The sequence below is a fragment of the Phyllobates terribilis genome, unplaced genomic scaffold (genome assembly GCF_046119375.1).
Source record: "Phyllobates terribilis strain yellow unplaced genomic scaffold, ASM4611937v1 Scaffold_4__5_contigs__length_816908805, whole genome shotgun sequence".
Classification (NCBI taxonomy): domain Eukaryota; kingdom Metazoa; phylum Chordata; class Amphibia; order Anura; family Dendrobatidae; genus Phyllobates; species Phyllobates terribilis.
In genome coordinates this window covers 79,945,352-79,960,073 of record NW_027362764.1, presented here as the reverse complement: position 1 = coordinate 79,960,073, position 14,722 = coordinate 79,945,352, and the positions used below count along the sequence as shown (strand labels likewise).

The following is a 14,722-nucleotide window of genomic DNA, read 5'->3' as shown; positions in this document are numbered from 1 at the left end:
TGTGTCCACCAGGCGGAAAGGCAGCATTTCTGTAGCCAAGAGCTTGCAGATGGTGAAATTCAACCTCTTAGCTTTCTCATGGCTAGGAGGAAATGGTCTTTTACTTGTCCACATCTGAGGGACCGAGGGCTGGCTATTGTGCTTAGACGGGGTTGATAAGGGTGTCCCCGGCAAACTGCCGGTCTGTGAGGAAGATGCAGGCGGACATGTTAGGTTGCCTTGATCCAAAGGTGGTGCTATCGATGTCGGACAGCGCTCAACACCAGCTGGTGTTACCACCTCCAAAGAAAATGATGACCTGCCAATCACGCTGGCTGTTGCGGGTAAAGAGGTGGCAGGTCTGCGCCCCAAAACAGGTGTGACTGCTGTCCCCCCAGTCACAGAGGATGAAGAGGCCGCGGATGCACAAGATATGGCAGACGGTGGTTGGCCCGGCCGGCTAGGCCGTATTGTAGCACACTGAGCTTCCCACTGCAACTTATGCTTCATGTCCATGTGCCGGTTCATGCATGAAGTACTCAAACTATGTATTTTTTGGCCTCTACTTAGCTTTTGCTGACAAATGTTACAGATAACACGAGTTGGGTCATCTTTATCGATCTGAAAAAATGCCCAGGCTATGCAAGGCTTAGCACCCATGCGACCTGACGAGCCACCACGACTTGTGGTGAGAGGCAGAGTTGTGTTTGAGGATGCAGTTGTTGACGTGCTTCCAGTACTACGTCTCTGTCCAGGAAGGCGCAACCTGACCTCGTCGTCACTAGCATCTTCCTCCACCTCCTCTGCTGACCTCATCTCTTGGCTGACTGTGGGTTGACAGTAAGTGGGATCTCCAACCTCATCATCATCACCCTGTGCGTTATCACACTCGTCGTCCTCAGAGCCAACCTGTTCCTGCCCTGACAAAAAACTAAAGTTGTCGCTCCAATCAGGTATTTGAGTCTTATCATCGTCTTCCTCATTGTCTCCACCAACAGGAGTTACAGTTTGGGAATGAGGGTCTACATTATGGTCAGAACCTTCTGCGTCTGGTCCTGGATCCGACTCATAAAGATTCTGGGCATCAGTGCAGATCATTTCCTCGTCTGGATTCACAGAAGCGCTGGAGTCGACCTCTGATTCCCAGGCTATAATATGAGTAAACAGCTCTGCAGACTCAACCATCTGTTCTACCTCATACTCAGACGGGCAGCTGGAGATTTGGGAGCTGTGAGGAAGCAAGTGCGATTGGGGTGACACCTTTGAGGACTGGAGTATTTGTGATGTTGAAGTTGATGTGGAGGAGAGCCCACTTAAAGGAGCACTTGATATCCGTTGAAGCACCTGCTGTTTTTGTGCCTCATCTGGAATTTGTAGCGATTGGCGTGGCCGTAAGAAAGGGATCTTATCACATTGTCCGATAAAAGAAGTAGACATTTTAGTTTGGCTGGAAGATGGTCTTTCTTCTGCAGATGTTACTGTTGCTTTAACACCTACCCCACGGACACAACCTTTTTTCCCCTTCCCAACACGCCTATTCCCCTTTCCACCAGCAGCAGGCCTTTTTCCACTCATTTTGGTGGTTAACTAATTCACAACTCTGGAGTTGTTTGCACAAAAAAACAATGGATGGGAACCGAGCAGAGCTGAGTGGCCAAACTGTGGTATTAGGCCAAAACTATTGGCTGGGTTAGATGCAGAAAAAAATTATATTCAATTTGCAACCTGATGGAGGTCTGTATAGATGGATTAATAGAACAAGTCCCACACACAGCTAGAAGCCCAATATTTTTTTCAGAGGTAGATGCAGAAAAAAATATATTCAGTTTGCAACCTGATGGAGGTCAGTATAGATGGACTAATACAACAAGTCCCACACACAGCTAGAAGCCCAATATTTTTTCAGAGGTAGATGCAGAAAAAAATATATTCAGTTTGCAACCTGATGGAGGTCTGTATAGATGGATTAATAGAACAAGTCCCACACACAGCTAGAAGCCCAATATTTTTTCAGAGGTAGATGCAGAAAAAAATATATTCAGTTTGCAACCTGGTGGAGGTCTGTATAGATGGATTAATAGAACAAGTCCCACACACAGCTAGAAGCCCAATATTTTTTCAGAGCTAGATGCAGAAAAAAATTATATTCAATTTGCAACCTGATGGAGGTCAGTATAGATGGACTAATAGAATGATGCTATGCCCAAAAGATTTTACTTCACTAGGTGCAGTAAAAAAATTGGTATTCTATACACAGGTGGTATATCTTGCAACACAGATAGGCTACTCCACTGACTAACACACTCTGCAATAGGCCAAAAAGGATTAGCTTTGCTAGATTCAGCCAAATGCTGTGAAAAACTTGCACAGCACTGGCACAGACCTGCCTGGCAAAAACTGATAGGAACTGATGTAACCTAGTCCTGAAAAGGACTCCAATTACAATTAGTCTTTACTCCCACAATCTATCTATTTAAGAGCACAGACCTGCCTGATAAAAGTCATAGGAAATGCTGTAACCTAGTCCTTAAAAGGACTGCAATCACAGCTATTCCCTACTCCCAAGCTATCTGTAGATTTGTGCGAAAATTGGCTTGAAATTAACAAGGTATAGCGCACACAGCAACAGCGGTGCCGTCTAACACGCAGCTGCAGCAGTGAGAGAATGGTGGCGACGGGGAAAATGGCTTGGTCTTATAGGGCAAGGACATGTGACATACACTGCCAATGACACATGCCCTTGCTTGTGTGAAAAAAAGCACTTCGCTCCGTGTGTGCGCTGCTGATAGGCTGACAGATTGCACCTCCCCACTGCAAATGCGGGAAAGAGAAAAAAAAATGGAGATCTTCATTGTTCCTGCAGAGATCCATCCCCTGCCCCTCCCCCCACCCCGCTGTACACTCAAACTGCGTATTAACATTAATTTTCATCATTACTGAGAAAAAATCCAGTTATGATTTTGGTGCACGAACAGTTATCGAACATAACCTCGAACAGCCGAATTTTTCTCAAATTGTTCGTGTTCGCCGAACGGCTCGAACACTGCCCAAAACAGCTCGAATTTGAGATAGGCGAACAGTTCGAGTAGAACAACGCTCATCTCTAACCAGGACCACTTGTTCGACCGAACGCTCCTGTGTTCTCTATGAGAAAGCTGTCACCTGAGATGTCACATTGCAGCTTATCTCCAAGAGAACAATACAATTGGAAGTCCGAAACTAGAAATGCGTGATCAACATCTTCCCCGACCATCAGTTGACCAGCGGTCCAATACACATTAGACTGTTGGCAAATCCTGTGAAAATCGTTAGGCTTGGCTGACATTCGTCTAATGTGTATGGGGACCTTAGAGGTTGTAAGCTGGAGACATAATGCGCAAAAGGTACAAAGGTGTATTGCATACCAAGATAATCATGGCGGATGGTGCTGTTATTATAATGCAGACTCAAGTAGATTTCTGGTTAAAAGATTGACTTTTTCTGCCCTTGGGTAGTGACTGCACACGTGGGATGGAAATCCATGCAATGCAATGATACTATTTTTCGCTGCTTTTATCACTGTATATTAATAAAGATAAGGACAGGATGCGTTTTGGTCCATCTTGAGCCTTTCTGACTCAATGAACATACAACATAAGAATGAAATCTTTAGTTTACATTGGTAAAAGGCAGGGCTGGCGTCTGCACTCAGTGAACCCGGAAAAATGCTGGGGGCCCATTTGGCTCAGATTTCCATTGGCGACATCAATTGTAGCTTATATGTACTTCTGATGTGCACATTGCAAGTGCTGACTGTTTTATACAGCCAGCATCAAAGTCTAACTGCTGCGATTCGCGCTACTTTCCATCACAGCAGTTTAGATCCTTAGATGCTGCTGTGAATCTTGACAGATGCTTTGGAAATGCGGGGAGGTTTCCCTTCCGATGCCCATCACCACCCAGCAACACAATTACAAGATGCATAACTGTATGGATCTAATATCATATTTATGCTGTACAGTAAACACTAAAATTAAAAAAATAAAAATAAATGACAGAATCGATGTTTTTGATTACCTTTAAATGTTTTTTAAAAGCTGAATGAATGATTGTGAGTTTCATCTTGTACTTGTAGGATTATAGTACTTATTACTGCAAAATTTTGACAAAATTTCATATATTTTAGGAGAAAATGAAGTTCCATCAGAAGATGCTCTGATTCTTCAGTTGCAGTTGGCCAAAGGCCAGGAAAAGTTTGTGGAGTCATTGAAAATCCAACAAAAGACCATAACAGATTTACAGCAGAAACTATCTGAACAGCAGAACTTATTGGTCAACCAGCAACGAGAAATTATAGAGCAGCAGAGGAGAATGTATGAGCAAATGGACATGGTTAAAATCCAGTACAGTATCCTGTTTGACACTGTAAAGCAGATGTCCTTCCAGAGTCTCCAGGAGGACATACAGCAGTATTTTGAAGCCCATCTCCAAGGGTTGCAGAATCAGGTTCGGAACCATCTTCAGAAGACATACTCTGTACATAAGATGGACGTGGATGCTAAAGTGATTGATGTTGAGGAGCCTCTACCCGAATGTGGCATCTGTGAGAGTGATGAGTTTTGTAATTTTCAGAAAACACCTCCTCTATGTGAAAAATGTACATTGTGTCCTGCAGGGTTTTTCCAACTATCTGAGTGTTCTGAAAATATTGATCGGATTTGTCAAGTAAGTCAAAATTTTATTGTGTTACAATAACAATCATTGAATCAAAAACCTTACATTCTAGGATTGACTGTAGTATCCACCAGGGTCATAATCAGAGGTCCAAGAGTCTGATTTAGAGAGTCAGAGTTGGTGATGCGCACTGGTATTTTTTGATGGAGAGTGACACCCATGGTTCCCAACCTCAGTTACCAATTTTTATCTATTTTGTTCCGGATAATGAATCACAAATAACCAAGAATTTTTACAAACACATTTGAAAACCAAAATGAATTATAAAGATCTTACATTATATTAATTCCTCAACATTAAAATTGCAACACCCAAGAAGGAAAAATCATGAGATTATGAACATGCTGATGGTACTGTAAGTAGCCTATGTGGCCTAAACTTGCTACCATGGTCTGCAGCGTCTCTGGACTTGTCCATTGAGCACGTCTGGGACATCATTGGTCGTCAATAGCAAAACGAGCTGCCAGCAGTGGATCTTGATGATTTGTCCAAATGCATTCAGTGTCGTTCCTCAGCCAACCATTAATAATCACATTGATAGTAGCCAAGGCTGTGAGTGCCGGGATTTCTGTGCGTGGCGCTTGTACTCCATACTGAATGAATTCAGATGTTTTAAAAATACTGTTTCCATTTGTATATCATTAACATATCTATCGAGCCTGCAGTTTTCATAAATCCACGACTTTTCCAATTTGAGTTACAAATTCAATGTTGAGGAGTGTATGTAGCTCATATGCTGATATCATGTACTTTGATGTCAGAAAAATGATTATAATTGCCATCACAAAAGTTTGCACCTTAGAAAAAGTCAAGGACACATTAGATGTTTTTATGGACTCTTGAAAAAAGTGCACTATTTTTAAGCACTGTCCAATATTTTATGGATTGTTAGCACCCTGAGTGTTGAAAAACGAATAAAAATGTCTTATTTTGGTCCCATCATGTTAAATTTACTGGGGTCCAGGTTTGTGAGATTATGGCATTCAATAATGTAGAGTTGATGCTCACTGGTAAATTTCTAATAACTCGGCCAACAGTATATGAGCATACAGTGGGTACGGAAAGTATTCAGACCCCTTTAAATTTTTCACTCTTTGTTTCATTGCAGCCATTTGGTAAATTCTAAAAAGTTTATTTTTTTTCTCATTAAAGTACACTCTGCACCCCATCTTGACTGAAAAAAACAGAAATGTAGAAATTTTTGCAAATTTATTAAAAAAGAAAAACTGAAATATCACATGGTCATAAGTATTCAGACCCTTTGCCCCTTTGCTCAGTATTGAGTAGAAGCACCCTTTTGAGCTAGTACAGCCATGAGTCTTCTTGGGAATGATGCAACAAGTTTTTAACACCTGGATTTGGGGATCATCTGTAATTCATCCTTGCAGATCCTCTCCAGTTCCGTCAGGTTGGAAGGTGAACGTTGGTGGACAGCCATTTTCAGGTCTCACCAGAGATGCTCAATTGGGTTTAGGTCAGGGCTCTGGATGGGCCAGTCAAGAATCGTCACAGAGTTGTTCTGAAGCCACTCCTGTTATTTTAGCTGTGTGCTTAGGGTCATTGTCTTGTTGGAAGGTGAACCTTTGGCCAAGTCTGAGGTCCAGAGCACTCTGGAAGAGGTTTTCATCCAGGATATCTCTGTACTTGGCCGCATTCATGTTTCCTTTAATTACAACCAGTCGTCCTGCCACCAAGTTTCACTATTGGGATTGTATTCGCAGGTGATGAGCAGTGCCTGGTTTTCTCCACACATAGCACTTAGAATTATCACCAAAAAGTTTTATCTTCGTCTCATCAGACCAGAGAATCTTATTTCTCATAGTCTGGGAGTCCTTCATGTGTTTTTGAGCAAACTCTATGCGGGCTTTCATATGTCTTGCACTGTGGAGAGGCTTCCGTCTGGCCACCTTCCATAAAGGCCCGACAGGTGGAGGGCTGCTGTGATAGTTGACTTTGTGGAACTTTCTCCCATCTCCCTACTGCATCTCTGGAGCTCAGCCACAGTGATCTTGGGGTTCTTCTTTACCTCTCTCACCAAGGCTATTCTCCCACGATTGCTCAATTTGGCTGGACGGCCAGGTCTAGGAAGACTTCTGGTGGTCCCAAACTTCTTCCATTTAAGGATTATGGAGGCCACTGTGCTCTTAGGAACCTTGAACAATGCAGAAATTCTTTTGTAACCTTGGCCAGATCTGTGCCTTGCCACAATTCTGTCTCTGAACTCCTTGGGCAGTTCCTTTGAGCTCATGATTCTCATTTGGTCTGACATGCACTGTGAGCTGTGAGGTCTTATATAGACAGGTGTGTGCCTTTCCAAATCAAGTCCTATCAGTTTAATTAAACAGAGCTGGACTCCAATGAAGGAGTAGAACCATCTCAAGGAGGATTACAAGGAAATGGGCATCATGTGACTTAAATATGAGTGTCTGAGCAAAGGGTCTGAATACTTATAACCATGTGATATTTCAGTTTTTCTTTTTTAATAAATTTGCAAAAATTTCTACATTTCTGATTTTTTTTCAGTCAAGATAGGGTGCAGAGTGTACATTAATATTAGAGAAAAAATTAACTTTTTAGAATTTACCAAATGGCTGCAATGAAACAAAGAGTGAAAAATTTAAAGGCGTCTGAATACTTTCCGCACCCACTGTAGTCTATAAAATTATTTTCCTCCTTCTATAGTAATAACATGCATATCTAACCTAGCCTACATAAATATGCATGTTCGTATATAACTGAGCTTAGATGGATATAGACTGAAGCATCATTCCACTGACAGCTCTCTCTCTCTGGAGTGGTGCTACTAATGTAAGGTCCCTGAACCTACTCTCATACTTACCAGCCGCTGTCTTCACCTTCTATCACCACCAACTGAAGACGATGGCTGATAAGTATAATACTTGGTGCAAGGATGTTACGTAGTAGCACCACTCCAACACTGAAATAAAAAAAATCACTAGAGTGGTGCTTTAACTTCGGGATTTCATGTACCTTGGGAAACTCCTAATGCACATGCTAATTAAATCTATATTGCTTTATTGGCAAATATAGGCCAAAACAAAGTCCTTTTGGCCTCCTTCTGGTCGATACTAGTGTTGAGCCACCCCCGTAGTGTTCGAGTTCGGTTCGGTTCGTCGAACACCCGTGTGTTCGCCGAACTGTTCGTCGAACTGTTCGTCGAACACCTTCGAACACCGTTAAAACCAATGGCAGGCAAACAAAAACACATAGAAACACATAGAAAACACCTTCAAAGGTGTCCAAAAGCTGACAAACTGCTCAGAAGACACAACTAACACATGGAAAAGTGACAAGTACATATAGTCATGCGAAAAGAAAAGAGGTGGAGGAGTAAAAGGAGGGGGAGACACAGATATAGGCATGTCATGCCCTTCTAAAATCCAAAAAGTGAGAAGCCGAGACGGCCAGTCCGCTCCTGCCCGTGCCACCTCCGTGTCGCCGGGTTTGTGCCAGAGCCGCGGTGAACCCTAACGGCCAGCCTCCCTCTCCCAATACTGGTGCCTGTCCGCTGGTGGGTCGAGAGAGCCCCCCTGTGGTGGAGGCAGCTCTAAGCTTTTTAATTTAAATTCATTTGAATGAATACACTTTAAATCCATTTACAAGGATCTATTGGAGGGCAAGTCTCATGCCAGCAGCCGCGTAATTCCAGCTCCAGTAGCGTCCACTAAAGCTGCTGCAGTTAAAAAGCTTTTATAAGGATCGAGCTCGGCTGTCCACCGCAAGGCATCCTAGTGCCAGTCCCAGCCCCTATGCCTTGGGGTGCCTCCTGATGCTCTTCACTAAGTATCCCGTGGTCCCGAAGCATTTCCTTTGAAAAAATTAAGTGTCCAAACTACAGGTGGTGTAGCTTGCTTAGCAGCCGGGATAATCCGCTGACTAGCAGACACTGCTACTAGGCACAAAGTATTTCCTGGGCTAGATGCAGTTAAAAATTTGTAAGTAGATACTCTCGTTGGATGCTGAGAAAGCATTCCATAGAGTCTCCTGGCACGCCATATATGATTCTCTTAAAAAGCTTGGGGTAGGGGTCTAGGGGACCCTTTTATAGCCAAAATCACGGCCCTGTATCACAATACGTCACCTAGGCTGAAGATAAATGGAACTGTAGCACCGAGGGCTCGGTTGCTACAGACGTATTGCACCTCACCCAGAGGTGTGATATCTCACTCTCAGATAAGGATGGAGTGTGGATCAGGACCCGACACCTGCATGCATTACACCACATTGCCGTGGGGCAGGGCGACCAATATGCCCCTGAGATGGGCACGACAGTCCCTGTCCCTGGCTGGAGTGGGGGGAGGGAACACTGAGGAAGGGGAACCCTGCAGTGCAGGAGCAGGGAGGAAGCAGTTCCTGGGTGCATTGAGAAGGGAGTATAAAAGGTGGGCACCATCTTAGTTCAGTGCAGAGAAGTCTGAGCAGAAGTGGCAGGGAGCAGGGGCTCTGCATGAGCTCTGCTCCGGAGGCGGGCCTAGTAACAGAGGCCCAGGCCTGCAAGAGGGAGAAGGAAGGAAGAGGAGCGGAGAAGGCTCCAGGAACGAGGAATGAAGGGATCCCAGGGGTGCGGACGGGCGAGTCGCCACCGCACGCCCGAATCCACCTGCGTGGAGGGGTCAGGCCAAAGGGTGAGACCGGTCCCCGAACTAGTGGAGGCAGGAAACGACCCTCAGCTAGAAACCGGAGGCTCTGACATTTTATGTGGCGCAGCCCCTTGCTCCACCCGCTGGGAAGGCACCACATAGGGTCAGGGAAACTGGCGCCAAGTTTACCAAGAGGAGGCCCGAGGCAGCCGGACAGAAGTGTTGGTAAGAAAGGCCAGACAAAGGACACACAAAGGGGGTCCTGTGAAGCGCTCCAAAGTTATCTGGGAGTTGTCTGAGCCCCTCACCTGATGAGCACAGTACGACGTGGGCAGCCGTTACCTGCAGACGTGGTCTGGATAATAAGAACTGTGAGTAAAGGCCCTGAACTGCATCACTGACTCCGTGTCGTTACTGCTGCTGCCCTGCACCATCACCCCCATCCTCCGCATACACTGCCCTGAGGCTATACTCCTCCCGTGGGGAGTTATGCTACGCTCTGCTGCACCCACAACACCAGCCTTAGCGGTCTGCCCTGTAGCGGCGGTTCACTCTGACCGCAATCCTCGGGTGGCGTAGTCGGACATTTAAACATCAAAACCACATAAATAGTTCCGCCACTGGTTTGACCGCCCTGAGCCACGGAACCGGATCGCCGCCACGAAGACTACAACCACCAGCATCCACCAAAAAGGGTCCGGCTCCGGGTGTCCCAAGGCCCAGGGGGTGCGTCAGAACATTTTCATCACCTTTCACAATCACCAATGGGGCAAGGCAGGGATGTCCTCTGTCCCCTCTCTTATACATCCTAGTGACGGAGCACCTGCTCTCATCAATTCGCCATAACCCCAATATTAGGTGGATTGAGGTGGGAGGCACCGAGTACAAGTGCTCTCTATTTGCTGATGATGTCCTAGTATATATCACTCAATCACATATATCCATCCCTGCTGTTATGGCTGAAATAGATCACTTTGTTACATGGTAAAATTTTAAAATCAATGCAGCGAAGTCTGAGGCCCTCGATGTCTCCCTCCCTAAATCCATATAGGATTCCATCCAGTCCAACTTTCCCTTTGCCTGGCCCTCACAGGGTATCAAATACTTAGGAATTCCTATTCATAGAGACCTCTCCCATCTATGTTATCTTAATTTTGGGCCCTTTATTGAACAATTCCATACAGACCACGGTTGGCAAGTTAGAACTGTAAGATTCACTACGTGAACCACTGGTGTTTTGTGGAAAAGCACATGTACACCGCGTTCCAAATTATTATGCAAAAAGTGTTTAGGAGTGATAAGGGAAGAATTTGTTTGTTTGTCAGTTAAACTCATTGATGGTGATGTGTGTCAGGGCTCTTTATATCACTGTAAGCAATTGCAGACACCTGTGCTAATTAGTTTGGCAGGTGTGTCCAATGAAAGGCAAGACTACTTAAGAAGGCTCTCTCACATTATTAAGCAGCCTACATTTTCTGCCAAAATGGGAAAGAAAAAGGATGTGTCGGCTGCTGAGAAGCAACAAATTGTGGAGTGTTTAGGTCAAGGCATGACTACAATCAACATTGTGCGATGATCAGGATGAAGTGTCTTGGCAATCAAGAAGTATGTAGCTGATTCACAGTACACACGTGTGCGTGCTGATAAGGGCAAATTGAGGACTCTTTCCTACAGGCAATTACGTCAGGTTGAAAGAGCAGCGGCAAAAAAGCCTGGTCATAGCAGCAGACAAGTTTTTGAAGCTGCTTGTGCCTCCAACGTCCCCCGAACAACAAGATGCAGGGTCCTTCAGAGGTTTGCAGCTGTGCATACGCCATCCTGTCGACCTCCTCTATCCACTTCACACAAGCAGAAACGGCTCCAGTGGGCCAAACATTACATGAAGACTGATTTCAAAACTGTTTTGTTCACGGATGAGTGCCGTGCAGCGCTCGATGGTCCAGATGAATGGAGTGGAGGATGGCTGGTTGATGGACACCCCACGCAAACACGGCTACAGCGCCAACAAGGAGGAGGTGGAGTAATGTTTTGGGCTGGAATCATGGGGAGAGAGATTGTCGGCCCCTTTAGGATCCCTGAAGGCGCTAAAGATGAACTCCATAATGTATGTGGATTTTCTCAAACAGCACTTCCTGCCATGGTTCAAGAAGAAGAACCGTGTATTTCACAGCAAGATCATTTTTCTGCATGATAATGCACCATCTCATGCTGCACATAAAACATCTGCATCTCTGGCTGATATGGGCATAAAAGGGGACAAACTTATGGTGTGACCCCCATGCTCCCCTGACCTCTACCCCATTCAGAACCTTTGGAGCATCATTAAAAGGAGTGTCTATGATGGCGGGAGGCAGTTCACATCTAAGCAACAGCTCTGGGAGGGTATTCTGTCCTCATGCAAAACAATTGAAGCAGAAACCATCCAAAACCTGACAAATTCAATGGACGAGAGAGTTCAGAAGCTCCTTTCGAACAAGGGGTCCTATGTGAAAATGTAACATCACCTAGAATAAAGTTTTGAGTTGAAAACTGTTTGATTTCAGTTTCTAACAACCTGCTAATGCTTATAATTTCAAAAATGAACATTTTTTTGGTCTTTATTAAAATGAAAAGGTTGATCGAAAAGTTTGGGGGATCTAAGAGTGTGGCAACCCAGTAGTCATGATTACTTCGAATTCTGACAATATGAGGGTCATGCTGCAGGTAGTGCAGCAAGAAGGCACTTATGTGTCTTGCGCATCTCGGAGCCCCAAAATTATTTTCCGGGCTAGATGCAGCTAAAAATTATTTTTAATTTTAAATCTGGTGAAGCTTATTATAGATGGCCTAATAGGATCAGTGCTGCACACTGCTACAAAGCCCAAATTATTTTCCAGTCAAGATACAGATAAACATGATTAGTAATTTGAAAGCTTAAAACGGTTGGTAGGGTGATTTTAACCAATCATCAAGCTTTTACTCTCCCCAGGATGACACAGGGGTAGAAAAGTCGTTTCGGATCCATGATTTGTTCATCTTTATGAACGTGAGTCTGTCTACATTATCAGTGGAGAGCCGCGTGCGCTTATCTGTCAGCACACCACCAGCAGCGCTGAACACACGTTCAGACAGAACGCTGGCTGCGGGGCATGACAAGATCTCCAAGGCGTAAGTGGCTAGCTCCGGCCATTTATCCAGATTGGAAGCCCAAAAAGAGCAAGGGTCCAGTGACACAGTCGTGGCTTCAATGTTTACTTGGAGATACTCCTGTACCATCGTCTCTAGGCGTTGACTATGTGTCAGACTTCTTGTCTCCTGTGGCCTTGCAAAGGATGGGCTAAAAAAGTGGTGAAATGATTCCGCAAAATTGATGTTACCAGCAGATACTGTGGTTCTGTTACGGTTTGAGTGCTGAACACTTGACGGTCCCACGGTTGGCAAGTTGGAACTGTGAGATTCACTACGTGCACCACTGGTATTTTGTGGAAAAGCACATGTAAGATTCTGCAACAGTCTCTGCTGATACTCCTGCATGCGTGCATCCCTTTCTATGGCAGGAATAATTTCTGCAAATTTACTTTTGTACCGGGGATCTAACAGTGTGGCAACCCAGTAGTCAGGATTATTTCTAATTCTCACAATTCGAGGGTCATGTTGCAGGTAGTGCAGCAAGAAGGCACTCATGTGTGTTGCGCATCCAGGAGCACCAAGTCCCTGTTGTGTTGGTGGCGAGGTAACAATCATGCTTCCTTCCTCTGTCCTCTCCCCCCAACCTCGCACAACAGAAATGTGATCAAGGTCTCCCTCATCTGATGAGTCTTCCATCAGTTCGTCCTCCACTTCTTCCTGGGCTCCTGCACCTTCCTCACTAGTTTGGCTGCTACCATGCGCCCTGGTAAAATCATCTCCCCCACCCTCACATGCCTGCCGCCCTGGTGCTGCCGACCGTCTGGACCTTGCAGATGTTAGCCCTTCCGCATACAACTCCTCCTCCTCTACTTCCTCCACCTCCTCTTGTGCCACCACCTGACTCCGAATTCTGTTTAACATGTGCTTCAGCATGTAAATCACCGGAATAGTCATGCTGATAATGGCATCGTCAGCACTAAACATCTTCGTCGCCATTTCAAAACTGTGCAGAAGGGTGCATAGGTCCCTGATCTGAGACCACTCCTCCAGCGTGATTTGCCCCACCTCTGAATCTCGTTGGCCCAGGCTATACGTCAGAACGTATTGCACCAGGGCTTGTCGGTGCTGCCACAGTCGCTGCAACATGTGCAGAGTTGAATTCCACCGGGTAGGCACATCGCATTTTAGCCGGTGAAGTGGCAGGCCCAACGACTTCTGTAGAGATGTAAGTCGCTGAGCTGCGGGATGCGAACGGCGGAAGTGAGCACACAGCGACCGTGCCCTCTGCAGAAGGCCATCTAGTCTGGGATAGTGGGCTAAAAATTGCTGGACAACCAGGTTCAACACGTGAGCCATACAAGGCACGTGTGTGACATTGCCCCGGCGAAGGGCCGCACCCAGGTTTGCAGCATTGTCGCACACGGCCTTCCCTGGTTTCAGGTCCAGTGGAGACAACCATTCATGAAATTGGTTCTCCAGAGCTGACCACAACTCCTCAGCTGTGTGACTCACATTTCCCAGACATTTCAATGTAAAAACCGCCTGATGACGTTGAGCCCTACTGCCAGCATAGTAAGGAGGTGTGCAGGATCCCTTCTGCGCAGTTAGAAAGCTTGTGGCATGACCAGACAGGCTTTGGGTGCAGGTGGAAGACCGAGAGGAGGTTGAGGAGGCAGAAGCAGTGGAGGAAAAATGACATAAAGAGGATTGACGCACAACTCGTGGGGACGGCAAGACTTGGACAGCAGCCCCTTGTCCTGCTGTCACCATAGTTACCCAGTGCCCAGTCAGCGACATGTAACGCCCCTGTCCATGCCTACTCGTCCAAGTGTCTGTGGTGAAATGCACCCTGTCACACACAGAGTTTCTCAAAGAAGCGGTGATGTTGTGTGCGACATGCTGGTGGAGCGCAGGCACACCTTTCTTTGAGAAGTAGTGCCGACTGGGCATCTGGTACTGGGGCACTGCGACGGACATAAGGTCTCGAAAATCCTCTGTGTCCACCAGGCGGAAAGGCAGCATTTCTGTAGCCAAGAGCTTGCAGATGGTGAAATTCAACCTCTTAGCTTTCTCATGGCTAGGAGGAAATGGTCTTTTACTTGTCCACATCTGAGGGACCGAGGGCTGGCTATTGTGCTTAGACGGGGTTGATAAGGGTGTCCCCGGCAAACTGCCGGTCTGTGAGGAAGATGCAGGCGGACATGTTAGGTTGCCTTGATCCAAAGGTGGTGCTATCGATGTCGGACAGCGCTCAAGACCAGCTGGTGTTACCACCTCCAAAGAAAATGATGACCTGCCAATCACGCTGGCTGTTGCGGGTA

General features: G+C 45.8%; 1 protein-coding gene across 4 annotated transcripts in view; it reads left to right on the top strand.

The window, feature by feature from the left end:
- The window catches only part of LOC141265016 (uncharacterized), a 155,240-nt gene that overhangs the window by 128,238 nt on the left and 12,280 nt on the right, over positions 1 to 14,722 (top strand). For all 4 annotated transcript variants that reach the window (XM_073677537.1, XM_073677536.1, XM_073677535.1 and 1 more), the window contains one exon: positions 4,145 to 4,683. In XM_073677537.1, the coding sequence (XP_073533638.1) occupies positions 4,145 to 4,683 (539 nt within the window). The remainder of the gene's footprint in view (positions 1 to 4,144; positions 4,684 to 14,722) is intronic.